Source organism: Mirounga angustirostris, unplaced genomic scaffold (assembly GCF_029215605.1).
Source record: "Mirounga angustirostris isolate CCGP_5_RB_7025 unplaced genomic scaffold, mMirAng1.0.hap1 SCAF_6, whole genome shotgun sequence".
NCBI lineage: Eukaryota > Metazoa > Chordata > Mammalia > Carnivora > Phocidae > Mirounga > Mirounga angustirostris.
The window spans coordinates 123,667,600-123,692,525 of NW_026991714.1; the positions used below are offsets into that span (position 1 = coordinate 123,667,600).

Consider the following 24,926-nt stretch of genomic DNA (forward strand, 5'->3'; position numbering starts at 1 on the left):
GTCCTCAGCCTGCACCTGGCAGAGAGCAAAGACGCTCTGCAAGGGGGCCGCTATCATTCCTGCATCCAGGTGTCACACCGGGTTGTGCTGTTGATCTGATTCTCACTGAAATGGCTCTAGACGTTTGGTCCTGGCTGTCTCCCATGGGGGAGAGGCGTGGGGGAGGAGTCAAGGGCAGAAAATGGACATGAAGATTGAGGAGTAAAAAATATTTGAACAAACTGGAGTCATTGCTGGCACAAATGTGGATTTGCTTTAGAAACTGCAAGACACCAGGAAATAGAAGGGAAAGTGTGCAAATCTAGACAAAGGGTTGATCTACCTGCTCAGGACCCAGCAGCCTGAGAAGAGAAGACCATGGTGAGACAGCTGAAGCCTGGCAGGACCTCTGAAGGTGGTGGCGTGGGTGCTTCCATTTATGGAGGGCTCTGGTACATTTTTTTAAATGAAGAAATGCAAATAAAGGGTCAAAGAATTGTACGTGTTTTAAACATTTACTTTTAACATGCAACAGAAATATAATAAAATTGCAGTTTGAAAGAGCAAGCCACATCCAGCAGTGGTGACTATAGTCATCCTGTTGTACACGACATCCCTGGTACCTATTTCTCTTGGAACTGGAAGTTGGTACTTTTTTGATCACCTTCCTCCAATTCCTCCTCCACCCACCCTCGCCTCTGAAAGCCATAAATCTGATTTCTCTTCTATGAGTTTTTGGTTTTAGATTTCACACATAAGTGAGATCATAGAGTATTTGTCTTTCTCTTGACTTATTTCACTTAACATTATGCTCTCAAGGTGCATCCATGTTGTTGCAAATGACAGGATTTCCTCATTTTAGTGGCTGAATAATATTCATACACACACACACACACCCCCCCCCACAACTTCTTTATCCATCCACTGATAGACATTTAGGTTGTTTCCATGTCTTGGCTATTATGAATAATGCTGCTATGAACATGGCTGTGCGTGAATCCCTTTGATGTATTCCCAGAAGCAGGATTGCTGGATCACATAGTCGTTCTATTTTTAGTTTTTGGAGGAAGCCCCCTCCATGGGTCTGTGGGAATAACCACATCATTATCACAACGGTGTCTGAGCTTCCATCTACCACTTTCCAACTCTGCATCTTCCCATCCTAAATCTTTACGCATTATCTTTCAAGAATTATCTGGCACAACTTATTGGTCGAGAAGGCTGGTTCTTCAATAAGAAAACAAGAACAGCTTGCTTTCCAGAGGGATGTGAAATATAGTCTCTTTCTTAGTCAGGCAATTGTAAGTCTCTTTCTTACGAGTCAGAAAGCAAGGAGTCATCGTTACCATGAAAAACTCACAACCAAGAGCATAGAGAATACACTCGTCTCTGGGGAAACAGTTTGGTGATACCTGTGGTCATGTTTGCTCTTTTGGGGGGCAGAATCCCCTCCCGCAGAATCCCCTCCTGCAGACACATTTCACGTGTCACTCTCTCCATTGACCTGTTCACTGGCACCTCTATAGGATTCCTCTATTATGAAGACCTCGTCAGCTGTGTGACCAGGGCAGAAGCAGAGGCAGTTGGCGTGCTGGTTAAAGAGGCCGTCTGGGCATTTCTGCCTGATGCCTTCATCACCATGACAGGAGGATTCCGGAGGTAGATAATGAGAGTTGCTTTTGCCTCTCCTATTCTAACACCTTCCGTGGCTCCCCATATTCAGAAGTTCAGCCTTCTGAGCATGGCACAAAGGCCTTTGGTGATCTGGTACCAGCCTGTCTCTGTGGCCGTGTCTCCTGTACCTCACGTTTCCACCCCAACAATCCCAAATGGCTTGTCTTTGCTCACACGAAGATGTTTCGTGCCTCTGTGACTCGCTCAGTCAGACCCTTCTGCTTGGACTGGCTTTCCTCAAATTGCCACCTGGCTGACTTCTCCTCTTCTTTTAAGACTCAATTCAGATACCACCTCCTCCTCCAGGCTCAGCCAGGCAGCGCTTCTCAGTACTACCTGCCAAGTAATTTGTTTGCATGCATCCTTTCCCTGACGAAGTTTGTAGACGTTAGTGCTCTGTGAGAATCAGGTGCCTGGCACAGAACAGGTGCTCAAGAAATACTGGCCGAGTCAATGAGCAGAATGAACGAAACTTCACAGAGATGTGTGCCATTGTTGGATGTTGAGGCGTCCTTTCCAGAAAGAGATTCCTTCCCTCCCAGCCCTCCACCCCTCCAGCTGTCCCTGTAGCCCGCTTACCTGCTCGCTGTTGGCCATCCTGGCAAGCCAAGTGTGAAGTGAGGAGGCAAACGGGAGAGGAAGATCAAATCTCAGAGAATGCCCTCAGTCAGTCTCATAATTCCGAGAGCCCTCGCTTTTATCACGTGCATATAGTTCTTGGTTTGCTTGTCGCCATGCTCGTCTCTGTATGGACGTGTGGGGGTGAGTGCGCACGTGGGAGCACAGAAGAGATCATTTCCTTTCTTATTTTTTACCCCACATATACAATCACATATGTACTATGTGTGATTTTTTTCTGTCATAAAGTTATTCTGCAAGGAGTAGAGTTGTACAACCAAGGATATTAAAATATATATATGTATGTATGTATCATGAGCATTTTGTGTTGCAAACCTGAAGCATAATGTATAGGAACAAAGGTGACTTTTAAAAATTGGGAGCTAGGGCGCCTGGGTGGCTCAGTTGGTTAAGCGACTGCCTTCAGCTCAGGTCATGATCCCGGAGTCCCGGGATCGAGTCCCGCATCGGGCTCCCTGCTCAGCAGGGAATCTGCTTCTCCCTCTGACCCTCCCCCACTCATGTGCTCTCTCTCTCTCTCTCTCATTCTCGCTCTCTCAAATAAATAAATAAATCTTTAAAAAAATTGGGAGCTAAAAATCTAATTCATTTCCATTTTATGCTTTTTTTTTTTGATTAGAGGTAAGAAGATGGGGCATGATGTGGATTTTTTAATTACCAGCCCCGGGACAGGAGATGAAGAAGAGGAACAACTTTTACAGAAAGTGATAAACTTATGGGAAAGGAAGGTAAGAAGAAGACTCAAAAGTAGATATGTGGACACTCAAGCATTCCCTTAATACCGCAGAATTTTGCACACTATTTACCTCTTAATTGTGTAATGGCCATCTGATTGATTGTCAGTGATTCACAACAGCTTACACAATGCCACATGACACGCAATGAGACTTACCCGCCTGGGGCCCTAGAGTCCATGTTTTGAACATCTGTCTTGCTTATACATACTCGTCCCATTTCCAAAGGGCCGAGGGCGGTGTGTCTCTGTGTCGAACATTCAGGAGCATTACAGCCCTCAAACAAACGGAGAGCATGCGCCATGCAGACCCGGGAGGTGTGAGATGAGCCCAGCAGGCCGAGGGGTGGGGCAGCACCGCTGGGACTGGGATAGAATCAGCCAGGAGGCACACGGGTGCCTGGAACTCTCCACTGCTTTGTGCTGAGATGGGAAGAAGGAAACTCAGGAGGACAAGCTGAGCTCAGAAGCCCCCACCCACTGAGGAGATGAGACTTGCCCTAGGCTCCCTACTGCCCAGCAGAGGAGGTGAAGGATGAGTAGCAGCCAGAGCTGCCTGCAGGGCCCTGACTCGTGCCCCACTCCGGTGACAGCCCCACTTCCCAAAGAGACCGGAGGGCTCCACCCCAGGGACCTACAGGGCTGGCAGGCTGCTGAGCTGGTGTCTTTCTGGCCCAGCTTCCTCCTTCCTGAGTGATCTGGCCCCTGCTGGGCGTGGGCCATGCTCCTTGATATGGCAGAGAGAGAGAGACCTCAGATAAAGTGAAGAAAAGAGCCAGAAACGCAGCACCCCAGTGTCAGGAGCACCAGAAGGGAGGACCCAACATAGGGACCAAATTCACCTGTGAGGCCATCCCCAGCCCCCTCTGTCCCTCTCAAGAGAGTGGACCCAGGGCAGCCAGGGACTCTGAGAGTAAACTTCATGGGCCGAACCAGGGGAAGGCAGGATGAGGAAGGGTCAGCCCCACCTACACGGGCCCCTCTGCTCTGCTCCATCAGGAAAGGTGAGCATCTCTCATGGATGGAAAGCACAATTCATGGACCTGCTCACCAAGGCCCGAGTGGGGACTGCAAGGTGGGGGGTCCCTGTGAGGACCTAGTCATTCTCAGTTTTTAGGCACCATGCTCCCCATGCCCTGAGACTGTCCCGGACTAAGATGGGGATAGTAGGGTGGGGACATGGTGACAAGGAGCCTTCTTTCCTTTCATCTGTCCTCCGTTTGAGGCAGTCATAGCTCTGCCCTCCACGCAGAGACAGGCAGGCACGGGTGGAGGCCAGCATGAAGCCTGTGGGTCTTATTTGGGACCTTAAAAGCACGACCCTGCCGTTTACTGGCTGTATGACCTGGGACGCTTTGCTTAATCTTTCCTCATCTATGAAACAGGAATAGCAAGGCTCTTTCATTTCATTAATGGGGAGGATTAACCGAGAATTAGATAAAGCTCTTGACACAGTGCCTGGTAACAGCAAAAGCCTACCGAACACTGGCCGTTAGTGTGATCACCCCTGCACGATTATCCCTCGAGGAAGGAACAGGGAAAGGCCTCCCTCTCCCTCCTTGTCAGGACTCCCTTAGTTTCCAGGAGGAAGAAAAGAACATGCTGGTAGGAAACGTAGTCACCCTGTGGCTATTGATGGGCAGTCAGAGCCTGAAACTTCAAAGGAATGTTCAGAGAAGGAAAGAAGTTACCCAAGGGGAAATGGGGAACAACAAGGAAAGAAACAGAAGAACATAGAGTGCCCCCAAACAGCCCAGGCTAGAGAGCAGGAAGCAACATCAGGGGCTGTGTGGTTTGTGTGTGTGTGTTTGACAGCCGTGCCCTGTGGCCGTGGACGGAAGTGCCCGAATATGCAGACAGCAGCATTTGATTCTGGGCACGCATTCCCAAACACCTTGCAAGATTCGGAGCAAACCCCTCCCAAGGATGGCCCATCGTCTAGGACCAGCCAATGTGGCGGAAGTGCGAACAGTTGCAATTATTAGGAAGCCAGCTTTGCAGATTTTCGGGGGCGGGGGGGTGTTATTGCAAATTTAACTTCAAAGAAAGACTTGTTAATATTTTAATAGCTCACTTTTCAACTGTACATAATTCAAATTTACAAGAAAAGCTGCCATACTGTACTCATTTTTTGTAAGTTTCATTACAAAACTGTGTTTTCCTGAGCTAGTGATTAGACGGCTCCCACGGCAGCATTTGCCTCCTCCCCCGGAGGGTCTCCTGGACTTCAGGGCTTCCCTCCCAGCCCCCTTCAAATGCTCTGTTCTCCCTAATAGCTTTCCTGGGGGAGCCACTGAAGGGCTGGAGTTCCCTCTTTTGAGGTCAGGAAAAGGATCCCCTCAAAGTTTGGCTGAATTGAAACAATGTCTCTTGGAGGGCTGCAGAAGAAACCGAAGCATTCCTTAGAACAAAATAAACCAGTGGTGCTCAAAGTGTGGTCCCTGGACCAGCAGCATCAGCATCACCTGAGAACTTGTTAGAGATGCAGAGTCTCACCGTCCCTCCCTCTGCTGAATCACTGTGGGGACAGGGCCCTACAAACTCTGCATGACACACTTTCCAGATGCTTCTGATGATAAAACTCGAGAACATCTGACCTAAGGAATGCATGACAACAAATTGCATACCCTAATAGCTATGACTGAATTCTTTTGAGGTTATTTGCTTCTTTAGTTGATACTCGGATTCAGCATTGCTTACTGCCTCTCTGCCCCACGTCTGCCCTGTGCTGTGAGGAGTTCCCATAGAGCAGACAAATTGGGCGATCGCTGGGCACATCTTAGAATCACTTATCTTTCTGACTCGGCTACAGTAGGTGAGGTAACCATCACTAACGCTATCCCACTCTCCAAGGCAGACAGAGTGACTGCCTTTGTCCTCAAAGGGGTAAGGCAAGTTTCTGAGCACCGACTTGTAATCCAGAAGTAAGGAGAGGGATTCTCTGGCAGCTTTGGCCTCTCTAATCATTAAATTCCTCTGTGGCCGAGAGAGGAAAATACACCCACTTGCTGGCTTCCTCTCCCAGGGTGGCCATGGGGACTCACACAGCAGGGGCAAAACCCGGCCATGTTCTGCTCAAATCCGTGAAGCTTCTGTTGAGAGCATTCGTTAAGAGCCCGGTATAAAACGGCAGACCCTGCCCAATGGGGACTCTTCCTGATGTCTTTCTGTTTGTTTTCAGGGATTACTTTTATACTGTGACTTTGTGGAGTCGACATTTGAAAAGTTAAAGTTGCCTAGCAGGAATGTGGATGCTTTAGATCATTTTCAAAAATGCTTTCTGATTTTAAAATTGCACCATCAGAGAGTGGACAGTGGCACGTACAGCCAGGAGGAAGGAAAGACCTGGAAAGCCATCCGCGTGGACCTGGTCATGTGCCCCTATGAGCGCCGCGCCTTTGCCCTGCTGGGCTGGACCGGCTCACGGGTAGGTGCTACATGGAGCCAGAAGATGTGGGCTGGGTCTACCGGGGGCCAGGAGAGAGACGGCAGCAGCCGAGGCAGGGTGACAGGGAGGAATGCCCAGAAACTTCCAGATTGGGCATTCTACCTGCACGTGGTCAGGTGAGACAGTGGGGCCCAGGGTTGGCAGCAGCTCACCTGGGAGCAGGTTAGACACATAAGTCCCCCCATACCTCCACCTCAACCCCCCACCCAACATCCTGAATCAGAAACTCTGGGGATGGCCCCCAGCAATCTAGATATTGGCTGACATTTTTTGTTCCTGAAAACTAGAAAAATTGATGGAACAATATATCATAAATGCAGCTTGTTTGACCAACCTGAATCTTTGGGAACGTAGAGTCTGTTGAGAAAGGGGAGAGTTCCAAAAAGAAGCCCAAGGTTATACAAGGTGAGGCCAGTTAGGAATCACTGGCAGAAATGGTTCCTCTTGTCCATTTTCTTTGAAGACAGGTGTGTTTCCAGCACATTCTAGTCTCTTCTCTCAGAGTTCTTGGAAATTATTGCTATTGGTTCTGCAGGTGCTGATAGAACACTAAACTTTCCGCTGGGCCACTTTAAATGATTTAACCTCTTTGAGCCCCAACTGTGCCATCTCTGTTGTGGGTAACAGTGGTGCCCATCTTCTAATGTCACCATTTGGGTTCAATGAGAGGCTGTGTGGGTTTAAATGTGGCACGTGCTCAGCATATGGTAGCCACTTGTGTTATTATCTTTATGCCCTACTTATGCAGCCACTGAATATGGTATATTTTGTCTCCAGGTCGATACCTGTTGGTGGGTGACCAGAATTAGTTCTGGTCTAAAATTCTGTAGGTGAGAAATTCAATTTCACCTTTTTACCCAAAGATTTCAGGGCCTGGGAATTATTCTCAACACAATTCATCTATTAATCTCACCTCAATTTGGGGCCTACAAATGTGAATGGTGCCTTCGAGAGTTTGGCAGTGCACAACTTGCACAACTGTATGCAGCAGCCCTGGACCAATCTCTGAAGTCTGTTGTGACCAATGTTACAGCCAGCCCGATACCATCACCTCTACTCAATGTTCAGCTTTCTTCATCTGAAACATAAGACATTGTCCTTGCCCTGCCTGTTTCACAGGGTCATTATGAGAAACTAAAGAGGTTTTAAAGCAGAAGGCAGAACTGTCTCAGGTAAAGTGCCTGAGCTTTGGGTTTCAGGAGTCTAGGTCCTTAGCTCTATCAGTGGTTGTGTGGCCTTGGGTAAATGACTTAAGCTCTCTGGGCATCCCTTCTTCATCTGAAAAATGGGCTAATAACAGCCCCACCCTCACAGGATTGTAATGAGCATTAAATGAGACAATACCCTTGTCTCAGCACAATTCTGAGTCCAACTGTGTACTTAAAACTGTTCCCTTCAAGGTACTTAAAGAGTCTTTTAGACTCTTGTAGAAGTTGTTAAATATTAACGGCAATAGAGCAGATCAGAAAATTAATATAAAGCAAGAAATCAGCCCAGTGCCTGGCATAAAGTGAGCTCTCCACAAATACTGAGAAGGGTATCATTGCCTGGCTCATAGCCGTGTCCTTCCTGACTGGTCTTTCTGCTTCTGCCCTCACCCAGTACAGCTGAGTGATCCTGTTATAAATCAGATCAGGTCCCTCCCCTGCTCAAAACCTCGCAGAGACTCCCCATTTAACTCCGAGTAAACGTGGAAAGTCCTACGACCCTGCATGATCCTCTCACCCCCTTATGCCTCTGAATTCCTTGCCTACTGCTCTCCCTAAATGGGCCTGGCTCGTTTCACGCTAAGGCTGTGTTCTAGCTATTCGTCTGCTGGAGTGCTCTCCCCGCAGAGTCTACTTGGCTAACTCCTTCACCTACTTCAATTCCTTGCTCAAATCCCTACCTTCTCAGTGAGGCCTGCCCTGTGCACAGCACTTACCTTTCAACATATCCTATACTTTATTTATTCCATTATTGTGTCTTTTCTGTGTCCCCTGCTCAAATCCAAGCTCCACCAGGGTAGACATGTTATGCTCCAAGCACATAGAACATACCTGGCACATAGCTGATGCTCAGTAAATATGTGTTTAGTAAATATCATTATTCCCCAAAAAAAGACATCATTATCATTTCTTGCAGTCTCTGGGGAAATGTTCTGAGGTTTTAGCAGAGGTGTCCAGGAATGTATCTGTCACCACACATAACAGTCTCTCGCTAACCCCATTATCCTCATCCTCCCCAGCCTTTCCCAACACAGTGTGAGCAGCATTGCTCTAAATCTGGGGGGCTGGGGGGAGCGTGGAGAGGGGCATGAAGAGAGTGTCCCAGGGCTGGGAGGAAGCGCAGCGCTGAGCACCCTCCTATTTTCACAGACGAGCAGCCTCTGCACCCAGAATCTGCTTCACCCTGATTTGTCCACAATCCTGCCTCCTCCTCTGGCACATTATAAAGGACTTTTGTTTGGAAAGTCTGTTTTCTTACACACGGGGTGGTGGTGGGGAAGGTCCCAGCCTCGACCAGCTTTCCTAAAGTAGGAGACGGATCCTCCCACTAGGGGGCGCCATTATCCCATGCTTTCCTCCTACTCTCACATGGGAGGATGAACGTTTCTAGATCTGTGCTTCTCTCAGGAAAATCAACCTGAACGGCAACTGTCCTCTATCTTAGGCTTCAGCTTTCGCTCCCTGCAGCCTCAGAGCCCACCCTTGACCATAGGACATGCTAGTCTGGGACAGGTGGCTCAAACCATCAGTTTTACACAATCTCATCTGAGAGACTGTTAGAGCCAGAGGGGACCTTACGTACTTCCTTCATCCTCCTGTTCGACCAGTCAAGATTCAGAGAAGCTGGGTGACCTGCCAAAAGAAGCACAGCCAAATAGGGACAAAATCCAGGCTGGAATTTGGGTCTCCTGACTCTTCATCCTCTCTTACAATAGTGATATTCCAAAAAACAAAACAAAACAAAAAACACCTACTATATTTATCCAGCATTTACTTGGGGCCAGGTATTATCCTGGACACGATCCTCACAACATTTGTTTATTCATTCAACAAACACTTGCTGTACATCTTCTATGTGCCAGGCACTATAAGAGAAGAGAATATGGTCATGAACAAGTCAGGCTCCTATTTTCAGGGAGCTTCCATTCTAGTGTGCAGGTGCAAGCACAGAGCTCTGTCATCACGGAACTTTGCCCTCGGGGAGAAAATTGCTTTGGGAATATTTAGAGAGATTTCACTGTAGAGATTTAGATATCTCTAAACATATAATACTGAAGACATTCTAGGCTTGATAGTGATTTATTTTAATTATATCTCGTCCAGCAGTTTGAGAGAGACCTCCGACGCTATGCCACACATGAGCGGAAGATGGTGCTGGACAACCATGCATTATATGACAAGACCAAGGTAGTCAATCCTCATCCCAATGGTTGGCTCCCCGAGCACTTTTTCTGAACTGATTTTAGTGTCCAGGTTCAGTTTCCTCTGCCCTGAGTGTCCTGTTCCCACCGATCAGAGTTGAGGGCAGCTAGAAGGATCCTGATGGGAGCATGGTCCCCACCTGGCCCAGAATGTACCTCAAGGGCTTTGGGCTCAAAGATGATGAGCTTGTTGGGCCCTCAGAACCAGTCCAGCAGTGAACATTCATTGAGTCTGGTATATCTTTGGTATTTTTAGTGAATAATTCCAAAGGAAACCAAGAATTCCCCCAAGTCATAAATACCACTAAAGTACCCCTTAAATGCAATGAGCAGTAGCATTTTAAGTGACCACATAGGTCATTAATGAGAGTGTTACTGCAAGAGAGAGAGCAACAGAGCTGCCCTGAGATTTAGATGAGCAGTCAGCTAAGCTTACCCACCAGCTATATAACTCACTTGGTTAGCCATACACTGGTCATGATCCAAATTCATGCCTCATCAAAATGATAAATTACTGTATGAATTATGAAGAGTTAAATATTCATCTGTTAAATCTACATGCTAAGGTCTACTGTTCTTACAGTGGTCAAGGACACTAAACTAAGCTCTGAGGGGAATAAGACACAAAATAACTAGAAGCAATGATCTTTACGCTCTAGGAGCTTATAGTCTAAATGAGCTGTATTTAGTTAGAGCTATCTCAGTTACAAGTCAGAAACCCAATCCAAGATGGCATAGCAAAAAAGGGGTGCTTGGCTTATATACTGCAGCATCTGGGGGTAATACTGACTTCAGGTGTGGCTGCATCCAGCTGCTAATGCAGGTTTCCCTCAGTGTTGGTTTCATTCTCAGGCATGAGTTTCCCATGATTCCCATCCTTCCAGCTTGACAGAGAAGAACCTCTTTCCTAAAAGGAAATATCAAGAGTCCTAGCTGATATTCATTGGCCAGGCCTGGGCCGTGTGCCCATCCCTGAACCCTTTACCGTGGCTCTGATTGGTCAGGGTTGGATCATGTGGCCCTCCTTGGAGATGGAATTAACCCCACACCTGATCCTCATGGACGGAGAGGAAGGAAGGGTGGTTTTCCAAAGAAAAATCAAGGTGCTGCTGTCAGATGAGAGGACTGTAGATTGGCAGGGAAACCTCAGATGTCAAGCATGTGAGTGGAGGCAGACTCACATAACACAATTTAGGAATGCTTACAAATGAACACATTCTAAATAGTTTAACATAATGGAGTACATCTTATATGCCCCACACTGTGCTAAAAGCAAGAAGGGATGGCGGAGAAGTGGTGCTTGATCTAAAAGAGATCATGGGGTGGGAGCCTGGTGGGGGTTGGGGTGGGGCAGGTGAGGAAGGCTAGAAGGAGAACCCAACATATACACGTAACCTATAATTGCCTCTCCTTGTTACCTGGAGCAGCAATGCATCATTCTGGCTGCACGTGGTAATTACCCAGAGCCTTTAAATAGATTGGTGATAGGACCTCTCCTGAGATTCTCATTTCACTGGATTGGGGTGTAGCTCAATGTTTTTTTTAGAAGTCCCTTCAGGTGGTTCTAATGCACAACTGTGGTTAAGAACTACAGACCCATAGGAAAAATACCAAATGCCCGTAGCTAAATATGTAAGGTTGTCATAATTTCACCTTAATCTGTGAAATACCAAATTTTTGGGTGGGAAAATGTAAAAATTACAGAAGTCAGTTAAGATTAAAAAAAGCAGTTAAGATGACTTTTTATACTCAGAAGCAGGGAATTATGTTTTTGTAATAATTCATTCTGCCAAGACAATTTATAAGTAAAACTTCCACTATGTCAGCATCGAGATGTTTAAAAATATCTGAACGCACATATTTCTTTTTATACTTTCAGAAAATATTCCTCAAAGCAGAAAGTGAAGAAGAAATTTTTGCACATCTGGGATTGGATTACATTGAACCATGGGAAAGAAATGCCTAGAAAAAGTTGTCAACTTTTTTTCAGCTTTTTTTTCAGGTTAAATAAATCATGCTTCATATTGTAGTAAAGATGCCTTAGGAAAATATGAGATTCTTTAAGCCTTATTGAAATGCAGATTGCCTTTAGGAATAGTTTTGGAAACTTGATAAGGCCACACCTGGTAATTGGTTATGCTCTAGTAGGCCATTTATATGACCGTTGCTTAGAATTCACAATGCATTTTTCCATAGAAATGATGTTGAAATTGGTGGCTTCGGGGAAGCTCATCAAAGCCCACTTTTCCCACAGTGTAGCTGAGATACTGTACATTTGCAATAAAAATAGGAGGAAACAAGAGATGGTGGAGTCTTCTTTTTCACTCAAATACTATAAAAATATTCTAAACAAAAATGTAACAAAATGAAAACGAAGAGTTGAAGACTTATCTTGAGGAGAGAAACAGATTTAACTAGAAGATCAGAGATTCTGGAGGGGATTCTAGGTCCCTTTTGGAGCTTTTGGGGGATGGCATACTAACTCTAGACCCACTCTGCTCAGGTCATAGTCTGCTTCTCTGTCATCATGGAGCTGTTCTCTAGGCGTCCCAGCACAAGGCCACACACAGGATGTATTCCCACTGCTTTCACTCAGAAGTACAATTTCCTAAATGCCAAAGGAATATCTCCCCTGTTTTCTATCTCTGAGTCTCTCTCTGGATCTTAGTGGCCCTTTCTCTCTCAGGGAGATGCTCTCTCTTGGTCTTTTCATCTTAGGACACCCAGGGTAAGGGAGGCAGCCTTGAAAGCACATGTTGGCAGGTGGCAGTAATTGAGTTTGTAGAACTTGTTCTTAGTTGTTTGAAGAAGAGGGGACTTGTTTCTGAGCAATCAGAGGCCCTGTGTGAGAAAGAAACGCCTCCACGGCCTATCAAAGCAGAGTTGGTAAATGGATCCTGAGATGCTATGGACCCAGGTTCTCCCACTAGGAGACTCTGCTTGTTCACCAGCAGTGGCCCTCCCTGCATGAGGGAACCAGGACTCCTGGAAGCCTCCTCACAGAAGCCCTGGTGAAGGCCTGACCTGAGCCAGCTGATGCTGTTCACAGACTTTCCTCAGATGGCAAGCAAATTGCTACTTAGCCCACCCCTCTGGTCCTGTGTTCATCCACTTTGAGTCTTCTCACTCTCTCTCCCTGGAGAGTGCAGTGGAGACCTTTTCCTCCACTCCCACAAAATGGATATAGCCTTCTTTTCTAATAATCTCTTGGAACAACCCTTGCCTTCACTACTCTACCGTATTTACCCTACACACACACATACACACACACACACACAGAGTGTATTGTAGAATCCCCTTCCTTAGGTACTCTCTGATCACAAACACAAATGGGAGCAGTGAATGATCCATCTATGTGCTACCCCTGTGGTCAGGGAACGTATGACTCCACATGATTTCTTCCTTGAGATGTTCAGAAATAAGAAATTGCTTTCCCTCAAACATCCCCTTTAAGTTTTATTTATATCCCAACTTGCACAATGTTAGCCCTGGCCAACCTTCCCATGGAAGCCAGGTGTGATGTTTTTTTTGTTTTGTTTTGTTTTTGTTTGTTTTTTTGAGAAAAGAGATGTGGAAAAAAGATGATAAGACAAGACACACAGAAATCAAGCCCCTTTCCCAAAATCATAAAGAAAAGCATAGGTCAAGACTAGGATCAAAGGGCTCCTTCTGGACCTCACTTGGTGCTTCACTGCTTATTAAACAACAAGATCTGAATGTTGGAATGAGTCCTTAGCTCTTTCACCTACAGAGACAAACCAACCCAAATGTTTTCCAGATCTGCAAAGGAAATTTGGATTGGTTAAGAAGCAGCTTAGTATCTCTCCTCACTCTGAGCACAGATCCCTGGGTTTTCAGCTCTGCTCTAGCTCTAGATCTGTTCCTTGACCAAACTGCATCATTCCAGGCTCAATCTGGGCATAAGCCACCACAATCCCCTCCTTCTCTCCATTTCGACAGTAGGACGGTGAGGGTCATGCATGGGCTCCTTGCTTCCTGCTACAGTCTTCACATATATGTGGGTTCCTTCTGCTCCCATCAGATTCTTCTCATGTGTGGGTGACCTCCTAGGAGTCTTGAGAAAATAAACAGGTTTTTAAAAAAATAGAACAAAGACTTCTGCTTCTGGCCCAAATGGGGCAACAACAACCAGATTTACCCTCCCACTTGAAACAACCAAAAGTCAGAAAGAAAAAAAAAAAAACACGTTTAAAACAATAGTTATCAAGATGCTGGACATCAGGAAAGGAAGGATGTAATTCTTGAGAGACAGAAAACAAATGAGAGGAGGCCTACAATTGCCAAGTTTAATGCCCTGGCAGATTTTTTCTGGCCACTCAACTGTCTTCTGTTTAATGTTAGCATGGTATTCCTTTTTCATTCCTTTTACCTTAATCTATTGGTGTCTTTATATTTAAAGTGAGTTTTTGCAGGCAGTATACAGCTGGATCTTGTTTTTATATCCAAACTGATAAAAAAAAATTTTTATTTTTATATCTCTGCCTCTTAACTGGGGTATTTAGACCATTTGTATTTAATGAAGTCATTAAATATAATGTATAAAGTATGGTTCATTTAGAAATGTACCATCTTCCCATTTGTTTTCTGTTTGTTCTGTCTGTTCATTACTACTTTTTAAATATTTTTCTGCCTTCTTCCATATAGATTTTAGGAGTATCTTATTGAGTTCCATGAAAAAAAAATCTGTTAGGATCTATTTATTTATTGGGAGAGAGACAGAGAGACAGAGAGCACAGTGGGGAGGGGGAGAGGGAGAGAGAAAATCTCAGGCAGACTCCCCGATGAGCATGGAGCCTGACATGGGGCTCGATCTCATGACCCTGATATTGACCTGAGCCAAAATCAAGAGTCAGGCACTTAACCAACTGAGCTACCCAGGGGCCCCATTGATATACAGTGATTTTAACCAAGAGTTCTTACCTCAGCAATCTTGGGATTGTCATCGATTTCTGAAATTTCACATGGTCTCTCACTTTCCTAAGTTGGTAAAAATAAATTAAGAAATGAAGAAGAAATGAAGGGTCACAGCATTTGCCCATGATCATGATTAAAATCAGCAGTTCTTAAATCTGCATGCACATAAGAATCACTAGACAGCTTTAAAAACAAAACAAAGTAAGCAAACAGATAATAATTACCCCCCCCCCCAAAAATCCTTAAATGAGAAATACCATTGTAAATGAAAATAATCCAGGATTGGACAGTGGGGAGAAGTGGGTAGGAGTAGAGATCAAACAAGATTGGCCACATTTTGATAATTGGGTTCACTATACTATCCTCTCTACTTTAGTATATATTTAAAATTCTGCATGCCACAGCTCTATCATCCAGAGATACTAATTTGATTGGTTTTGGTGATTGGTATTTTTGGTAGCCTCCTAGATGATTTTTAAAGTGCCCCAAAGGTTAAGGAACTATGAATTAAATAAATAGCACCACCACCAACCACAATACACCTTAACATGTTTAAAGTTTACAGCTTGTCAACACATCTTTACAACCATGATCTCAGTCCATCCTCACAACCTCCTAAAATAGGGAGGGTAGTGTTTATGACTCCTATTTTGGAAAGAACTAGCCAAGGCACAGAAAATGTGAAGTCACTTGCTCAGGATCACATAAATCATTAAGTGGCAGGGCCAGGGGGAGAGCCTAGGTTGTCTTTCTCGCATTCATGCTTATCAGTATGAGAAAAACCAGAATTGTTCATAGAGGAGGGAATTAGAGCCTGGAGTCCACAAAACACAGTTGTATTATAACCAGAGAAATCTCTTGGATATTGTCTGGGTGGCCTTTGAATTCTGAGCCTGGTCTCCAGAGCAATCCAGCATTTGGAGGGGTGGGGTTGGTAGATTCTCTTGTGACTGATGTGTGTTCTGATGTAGAAAAAGGGCAAAGATAAACAGAGCCACATATTTGTGGGCCTATCCCTACCATAGACCCCTCAGCACTTGTTTGTCTCCTACCTTTCCTGAGATTGTCCCACTCTCTTTTGAAGCTTGGGCCCTTTTGTCCTTGACTTTAGAACACATCCACAGTACAGATGTGCATTTGCCATGGCAACACCTGTCCCTCTCCACAACTACTTTCTGCCACCCCAAATACCAGCCTTGTTGCCACGGATTTCCTAGAGTGAAGGTTGGGTGACAGATCGGCTCTGCCTGGAGTGTAGTATCATGAGTCTGAGATAGAAATTGAGGAGCAGGAAACTTCCACCATTGTGTCCCCAAGAAACAGATTTGGATCCTGACACCCTCAGTCCAAAGCCAATTCACTGAAATACTGATTCCTGCCAACACGGCCAGACCCAAAGGAGCTTGCTACTCACCTCGGTGGACTCATTGCTGCTTCTTCTTCGGCGGATCAGCATAAATAGTAAAGCCAGCAGCAGGGCTGTGGCCACCAGGGACGGGATGCCTGCTGCTAATCCAAGAGAGGGCCCACAGTCCTGCCATACAGAGAAGGGCAGAGTCAGGTTCTCCAAGAATAAAGGGAAAGTCCAGTTGATTAAAAATAAAACAAAACAAAAACTGCATAACCTCTCAGTGTCATATACAAAATTAAAAGGTTAATAAAATACTGCAGAAAAGATGTTTGCAATGCACATGACAAATGATTCATGTCATAGGACTTAATTTACATAGTTTAAATCAATAGGAAAAGGGTGACAATCCAGTAAGAAAAATGGGCAAAGGGTACGAATAGGCCATTCCTACAAACAGAAATACAGATGTCTCATCAACATAGCAAAAGCTGAGAAACAATTCATAGCAACTATTAGATACTATTTTAACCTATCAGTTTGGCAAAAAGTAAAAACTTATATCCCACATCATTTTGGTGTGAATGTTTACATTTACCTGCACTATATGCATTAAGCAGTTAATTTTCAAATTTCCATTTTGCTTTGATCTGAGTGGAAACGGCCATGCTTGTCTCCACCTAAATTTTCAGATTTGTAGATTACCTGGAAATATCAAAGATAACCTGCAGAATCCCTATAAACACTCAACTCTCATATATAACATACATACAGGAAAGTATATAAATCATAAATATATAGCTGGATGACTTTTCACATGTGGAACCCACACAGCTAACCAGCACCCAGATGAAGACTCAAAACATGGCCGGGACCCCAGAAGTTGCCCCATACTCCCTTCCAGAAATGGCATGTGTAACCACTATCCTGAACTCCGTCACTGTAAATTAGTTTTGTTTTTGTTTTCCAATATCACCTAGATGGACATGAAAAGTTTGTACTCTTTTATGTCTAGCTTTTTCTGCTTAACACTTTGTGAAAATTGCCTGTGATTCCTGCATGCTCTCCCTCATTTTTGAGCTGAGTTGGTTGTAAGAATAATCATTGAGCCAGATTCTGTGTTTGGTGACAGTTCACGTATTGAACTTTACTCCTCAAAACTAAGGTCGGAAATGGCTAGAGCATTATTATCCCCATTTTATAAGCGACCAAACCAAGGTTCCATAATGTAGTGATATACTTACTGCTTCTTTCCCACTTGTAGCAGTTGGGGAGGAAGTCTGTGTGGGAAAAGAACATACATCTTTAAAAAAAACACCACCACACAGTGCACATTATACAAACAGCCCATCCAAGGTTAAGCCATAATGCCAAAATGCCCTAAGTGGTAGATGCCCTACGTGGTAGATCCAGGGTCCATGCTCTTCACCACGGGGCTGCACTGCCTTCCGTGACCAAATGCAGGACGCCAATACAGTTTTTTGTCCTTGACATTTCAGTATGGCTTAGCAGAGACCGACTTGCATATGTACCCCGGTTCCAAACCCCCCTGCAGATAGGCTCTGATGAACCAGGTATTCACCTCTCCCCTACTTCCCAGGGTACTGGCATTCCAGTCGTTCATCTGCACCAAAGGGGAAAGGTTATTTATTTATTTTTTCCTAAGTTTCGTTTATTTATTTTAGAGAGAGAGAGTGAACGTGAGTGAGCAGGGGGAGGGGCAGAGGGAGAGAGAGAATCCTGAAGCAGGGTCCCCGCTGAGTGTAGAGTCTGACCCAGGGCTCGATCTCAGGACCCTGAGATCATGACGGAAGCCAAAATCGAGAGCAGGCCGCTCCACCGACTGAGCCACCAGGTGTCCCCAAAAAGGAAGGGTTATGCAATAGAATGTAACTGCCAGATAGGGTTACCAACCACCCAGAGAACTTGCCCAGGATATAGGACGTGCACTGCTAAACCCAGACAGTCCCAGACAAACTGGGATGGTTGGTTGCCCTACACAGGTCCAAAGGGAGGAAGGGAAGGTTCTCAGAGAAATGGGCTATTAACAGAGAAGGCATTACAAAAGGCGATGACTAGCATCATAAGGACTTCCCTCCCAGCCCCACTCACCTCCACCGCCCCGAGCTTCTCTGAGTTACCCTCATAGGGTAGGCCAAGCCAGGATAAGACAGAACCTGGGGTCTCCACAGACCTGCTGAGTTCAAGCAGTCAGGGAGAATGTTCCAGCAGGGACCATATCAAAAGGTATTGACAGGTACAGAGAGGGCTAGGGGAGTCTGACAACAGTCAGAGGCTGAAGCAGGGAGCAGAGCAAGACAGGGAGATCCCGAAGGCAGGGCCCTACCCGAGGGCAGAGTGGGTGCCCGGGGAGGCCAGGAACAGAGATCCAGGGCGGCCAGTAGTGGGCGCCAGAGGCAGGCAGTGAGTCACAAGGTGGCCCCTTTCCGCTGCCCTCCAGGACCATGTCTCCGCATTACAGTAACAATGATCACTGGCGTCTGCGTCCTCTCACCAGGCAGATTCCATTTATTCTCTTTGAATAACAATGTAACTTCTCAGGAAAATTTGGCACAACCAAACCCACTAAAAAACCCGGCCAGGAAAATGCTTGGCTCAATCATAGCCGCACTACGGGTCAGAAAACAGGCCTGGCTGTGTTATCTCTAACACAACATGAGAGCAGAAGACAGAAGATCAGCAAAGGACTGAAACTATATGCCTTCAGCAACTGACAATCTCCATCTAACTTGGAACTAAATGCCATAATCAAGAGCCATACACTGTTCATTCTTGTTGACCCAGCAACGCCTTCTAGAACATACACTAAGGAAATCACCTTAAATGCAGACAAGGATTTAGCTATAACTATTTTTATCACAAAATGATTCCTAATTGTGGCTAACAGATTAAAGATTAAAGAAATAATATCACGTGACTATCCTCAGTTGTGGTTATAAGGGCTGATGGAAAATATGTATCATAAAATCTATATAAAATCATATGTAGAGTAAGAATACAATGGTACAGAGACAACACATATCAAAATATATGTAAAGTCAAAATAAAGGTAAAGTCAAACAGGACTAGAAGGAGTGACACCAATGTTTTCTCCTGATTGGAATTTAGGTGTTTTGATTTTTTTTTCTTTTTTCTTTTTTTTTTTCTGCTCAGATTGCATTTTATTTATTTTTTTATTATTGATTTTTTATTTTACTTTCAAAATGTTTATTTATAATTTTTATTATTGAAAAATTTTGTCCCAGTCCCTCCCCCCACACCACAACTGTTCATAAGTGCCTTTGAAAACCTGGGATTCGGCCCTCAGCATGAGGTCCACGTGAAGGAGCTCTGCCCGCCCCTCCTCACCCCACCCCCACGCAAGTGTGCCCATTTGCCCCACTTGCCCGGTGACTGGGGCCTGCAGCACTTACCGTGTTGGCCGGCAGCGTGAAGTTCAGTGAGAAACTCTGATGGAGAGAAGGAAACATTAACGCTCTGAGAATGGTCAGCCAGGCTCCTGACCCCTCTACCAACTGTCACCCAGCCTGGTGGGTCACAGAAAAATTCACTGATTCCACAGGCTCAGTCAAACCCCAACCTCTGCTCCCAATCTCGGCCCCTCTCCCCTCCTCAGATGCCCAGCCAGGGCCTGATGAAGGGGCCAGCCAGTGATTGCCTGATGGGCCCCAACTCAGAGGGCAGCAAAGACCGTGTTAGAAATACAGCAAAGCACTGAAAGCTGTTTTCCCCCAGAGCTCCTTTGAGGGAGGGAATGGTGTGAGTTTAGAAGTACTTGGTACTTCCTGCTCGGGGTAGGAAGTAAGGGCCACGAGGGGCAGGCTCCAACAAGAACACCTGCTCTGAACTCCCTCCCCGGGGGAGAGGGCGTGAGAAGGACAAGGCTTCTGTGCGTACTGAGTCTGAGACACAGCTTCCAGGCTCGGGCAGAGCTGCTCAGGACAACAGAGGAGAGGGTAACCCTCTGCACCCTCCCCTCACTCAGCACCCAGCCTCACCTCTCCCCCAAATATGGAGTCAATATTGAAAGGGCGTGAGCTCCGTGGGGCACCGAATTGTTAGCCTGTGCAGAGCCTCCCGCGGCTCCTCCCTCCTCCCTGTCCCCATCTTCTGTCCCTGCGGTCTGGGCTAGCCGAGGCCAGTCTGTCCAGGCTGCTCTTTACTGATACCAAGATAAACACTCTTCTAGGACAGTATTAGAGCAAGAGGAATATCTGGGCCACCTTGGCTCCGGGGCTTCTGACTCAAGGGACCCAACCACTGCCCTCTGTGCTAACACCAACCACGCCCACAGATGCTGCAAGGGTACGTGGTGGCCACTGTATGGGACGCAGCTGCCCAGAGCCTTATCTCATCAGTGAACACTGGGTACTGATGTCAGCAGGCCCAAGACAAAGCTCCCTTTGGGGGGACAGCAAAAGAGGGGGAGCAGCAGCAAGTGGGCCATTGCGTGTGCTGTTTATCAATATCTGGATGACGAAGATTTTGGCCAATTTCAGAAAAACATTCATATTTTGTAGAAATAACACTCCAGTGCCCTCGTGGCCAGAAAAACATCCCATCAGTTTGGCTGGGGAGACTCTGAGGTCGTGTTCTTTAGACAGGCCGCTGGGTGGGGTGAGGCAGCCCTGGGCTTGGAGTCACCTGATCTGGCTTCCAGTCCAGACCCAGTCACTTAGGAACTGTGTGGCCTTGGAAAAGTGACTCGAAGTCTCTGGTCTCCATTTCCTCGCAGCAAATCTATTTTCCCAGGCTTAAAACAGGGATGATGTTAACTCGCTTTGCCCAGAAGCCCAGAGGGAACAACATCCAAACTGTAAAATGCTCTGAGTGTGTAGCAGTGCAGGGGGGTCACACGATGTCATGTTCTTCGTGGCCTGGCCAGCACGGAGCAAGGCACAAGGAAGCCACTTGGGAAGTTCTTATTGGATGGAACTGCATGCATAGATTCGCAATATTCCAAGTACTGAATTTGCTATAATGCACTGCTTGCTAGTCCAAGCCCTCTGTAATTTCTGCATAACAACTCTAAAGGCACATGAGGATCTCAGTGGCCAAGTGGTCCTCATTATGAGCTTGCCATTTGTGAGGAGAAGGAGGGAGAGACAGGATAATTGCTCACTGTTCTTGAGGGGACACTGTGTGTCAGACACCGCATGCATGACGGTCCCGCAAGGGGACCGTATCATCCCTACGTCGTGGGTGTGGGGACTGAGAGCAAGACAGTTGCTGGTAAGTGGTCTGGGACTGGTTAGATCACGGATCTTTCTAAGTCCAAAGCCAGAATTCAACTCCTTCTCATAATCTCTTTAATAAAGGAACCCCAGAAGTCTCTTCTAACGTAACAAACTTCATTTGATTGAGTCACACCCAAACATGGGTCACAAGTCAGTTAGAAAATCGGAACGTTTCCAATGCAACTTCTGAGTATCTATGTTGCTGATCACATAACGGAAGGCAGACTGAGCAAATGAGGATAAAGGCGTGGATCCCACCCACTGCTTCAACAGGGAAATGAATTTAGCCAAAACATCTACTTCGCGCCCTTGTTGTATGTGGGGTTTTAAACACAAAACCTTAATATTAAAATAAAAGATGAGATCAGCAAATATTAGATGAGAATTGTTTTAATGATTAGTATTTTGCATACAGGAAGATAATAATTAAAAAAAACCACCCAAGCCCCTTGAAGTCCTAGTACTAACTGTACCGTCATATTTGCATGAGGAGATGTGAGTTTTCAATGCCTGGAGTTGTTTTTTAGAGCGAGAAGGGAAGGTTAGGGTGAGAAAACATGCTAGCCTACTCACCATGTCTGACAGCCTCCCAAGAACCTTCTCCCAGCACCACCCTGGGCAAGCTCCTTTCTTGCTTGCGTGGTAGGCTATGTATCACATTTGTAGGAGCATCCAGCTGGGAGAGCCAGGGTGACAGGGCAAGGGGTGGCTCCATGACAGCCAAGCCATTTATGGTCAGGGGAGTAGCCGAGTCGCCTGCCCACCCCTCAGGGAGGTGGTGTCTGCTTCGTGGCCACTGTGGATGGCCCCATCACCCATCCTCTTTGTTTTCTTTTTCCCCTCTGACTTTCCAGGCTCCTTCCTCAGCTACGCCTCCATCTCAGCAAAGAACCCACGGCTGGCTCGAGAGCTCGGTGGCTTCTGTGGCCAGCAGCTCTTTAGCAGCAATGGGATCCGCAGGCTGAGGCCGGCCGCACCCTCCCCTGCTGCCGGCTCCCGCGTGGCCCGCTGCCCCAGCCTCCGTGGGATCAGTACACCAACAGCATCGACACAGAGGATGGCTGCGGGAGGGGTGTTGGAGGCCGGGCTGTAGCCCCCCGGCGAACACACTCCCTGGTCAGTGAGCTGCCTGGAGGGGAGTTCAGCCTCACCCCCTTTCTGTTCTCACATTTTGAGTGGGGACCCTTGTAGAGTTGGAGGAAGCCACTGACGGGGACTGCTTTATATTTTTTATGAGGTCTTTGTTAGGAATTTGCTTCTTTAAAACAGGGAGGGAACTGGAGTCCCATGCCGACAAAACAACAGAATTCTGACCGATAAATCTGATCACTTAAGTGAATGCATTGCTCATGATTCAACAAATCTTTCTGGCACTTTCTATATGTCAAGTGGTTTTCTGGGCATGGTTCTGGGCCTTGGCGATGAGGCAACTGAGGCCCCAGCTCTTGGGGAGTGTATGTTCCAGCAAGCACAGGTGGACCCCAGTCAGAACAAGCGAGACCCGCTAGGAGAGGAGCAGAAGGAGTGACCGGAGTGACTGGGAAACAGTTGCTTTCTATGTCCCTGGGGGATGACACTTAAGATGTGTGTGACAGACAAGAGGGTCCCCGGCAGAGGGAACAGCATATGCAGAGCTCCAGGGCTGAAGCAGGCACAGCCCGGGAAGAGGCCCGTGGTCCTGAAGGAACATAAACTAGGGGAGCGACCTCAGAAGGAGTAAGACAGAGTGAGTTACATGTGTGGAGTTTAAGAAACAAAACAAAAGAAAAAAGGAAAAAAGAGACAAGAGTCTTAACTATGGAGAACAAACTGGTGGTTACCGAGGGGAAGGGGGTGGGGGATGGGTGAAACAGGTGATGGGGATTCAGAGCACACTTATGATGCGCACTGAGTAATGTACAGAATCGGTGAATCGCTATATCGTAGAACTCAAACTACTGTAACACGGTATGTGAACTACACTGGAAACAAACAGAATGTCCTAGCAACAACAACAAAAGACAGAGTGAGTTAGGGGCCAGATGGGGTGAGCATGGCAGGGCACGGCGAGATTTCCATCGTCGAGCCGTGGGACGGCTTTCAGGAGTCTAAGTGGGAGCGGAGCTAGGTGACGTGGACGCAGGTCACCTGGCTTTCCTGTGAAGCCCGGATTACAAGGGCCGCCCGGCCGGCAGCGAGCAAGTGAGCGCTGGTGACGGCCGCCCGGGGACCGGGGCAGTGGAAATGGAGAACAGTGAATGGGTCTGTGACTTACTGTGGAGGTAAAGGCGGTGAGATTTGACAGTGGACTAAAATGTGCAGAAGAAAGCTAACTCCTGGGTTTGGGGCTTGGCTCATGGAGGGCACAGGGGCCCTGTGTGTTCAGGCAGGTGATACTGGAAAAATGGACGTGGGCGCAGGGATCCAGGCCCGAGGATACCGGAGCGGGCGGGGCCCACATGGCCGGTGCTTCACGGGGCTTCCAGCTCCCAAGACTCCACGGCGACGCCTCGGCTGACGTCCTGGTGTCTGGATGTCATGGAGACACAGTTCAGACAGGCCCGTGTTGAACGCCTCAGCTGCAATTGCAGAAGCTGCACGGTCTTAGGCTAGCAGAGTAACTTCTTCCAGCCTCACTCTCCAGCTGTAAAGTGGGGCTATAAGGTTTACAATGACAGACTCGTGAATTCAGTACAACCAGCACAGAGTGAGCCTCTAACTTGGCGTGGTGGGCATAGACCCCCACCTGGACCAGAGCTGCACCCAGGGACTCTAGATCATGGCCCCCGCCCCCTCTGGCTAGGCTGTCTATGAGGGGGGGGGGTAAGGCCGGTGAGGTCCTTCTTGACTCCTTCTGTTTGCTATACACCCACTGCCCACCACCTCTCCCTCCAATGGGCAGGTTATTCCTTTAGGAGAATTGCTAAGACCTCTAGTCAGTGGTGCACTGGCCAAGTGTCCGGGCCAGTCGTGGTTCTCTGGTCACAGGCATCCAAATGGGCCGTGATTAACTTAAGAAGAAGGGGGCTTTATTGGCTGGGTATAGCAGAGCTCAAGGAAAGAAGAGAGGGCCAGGGAAGCAGGCTCTGGGAAGGCGGAGTGAGGCTGCTCCTGAGGCTTCAGCAGCAGAGACTCTTCCACTGTCTTCTCAGGATATTCCCCCAGGGAAAATGAGCTCCAACACATCGCAGCCCTTTCGCCCCTTGATCAAGACTTCAATTCCAAGAAGAGGATCTGATCGGTCTGGCTGGGGTCATGTGCCCCAGGACGCCACGCCTTCCGATTGGAGACTCGGTGGTTTGTTCTGCGAAAGGAACATGGCACCATCACTCAAAGAAGAGGGAATGGGTGAGATGAGTGGTCTCTCCTCCTCTGGCAGCGTTAGGCCTGGGAATTATCTTCTCAGAAACTGTAGAAAGAATGCCCTTTCGTGGGTGGGAGATTGCGGCCACTGACGCGAAGATGCTCTCATCATTTTTATCTTGCCACCATTTAAAGTTGTACAATCACACGAGTGGTTTGCC

The 24,926-nt window shown here is 46.9% G+C and overlaps 2 protein-coding genes across 3 annotated transcripts in view; one reads left to right on the forward strand and one right to left on the reverse strand.

Moving 5' to 3' along the window:
* DNTT (DNA nucleotidylexotransferase) overlaps positions 1-12,119 on the forward strand; it is a 28,363-nt gene extending 16,244 nt beyond the window's left edge. Inside the window, exons 7-11 of one of the 2 annotated variants that reach the window (XM_045876274.3) lie at positions 1,506-1,638; positions 2,912-3,020; positions 6,207-6,452; positions 9,785-9,868; positions 11,762-12,119. In XM_045876274.3, the coding sequence (XP_045732230.1) occupies positions 1,506-1,638; positions 2,912-3,020; positions 6,207-6,452; positions 9,785-9,868; positions 11,762-11,848 (659 nt within the window). In that variant the 3' untranslated portion in view covers positions 11,849-12,119. The remainder of the gene's footprint in view (positions 1-1,505; positions 1,639-2,911; positions 3,021-6,206; positions 6,453-9,784; positions 9,869-11,761) is intronic. The other variant, XM_045876275.3, reaches the window with a different exon arrangement.
* A 1,055-nt stretch (positions 12,120-13,174) lies between these two features.
* OPALIN (oligodendrocytic myelin paranodal and inner loop protein) lies at positions 13,175-21,902 on the reverse strand. The gene is made up of 6 exons (XM_045879208.2): positions 21,897-21,902; positions 19,600-19,635; positions 17,410-17,445; positions 16,232-16,351; positions 14,824-14,880; positions 13,175-13,957 (listed from the first exon to the last, which is right to left on the reverse strand). The coding sequence occupies exons 1-6, from the start codon at positions 21,900-21,902 to the stop codon at positions 13,781-13,783; spliced, it is 432 nt and encodes a 143-aa protein (XP_045735164.1). The 3' UTR covers positions 13,175-13,780.
* Positions 21,903-24,926: the final 3,024 nt, after the last annotated feature.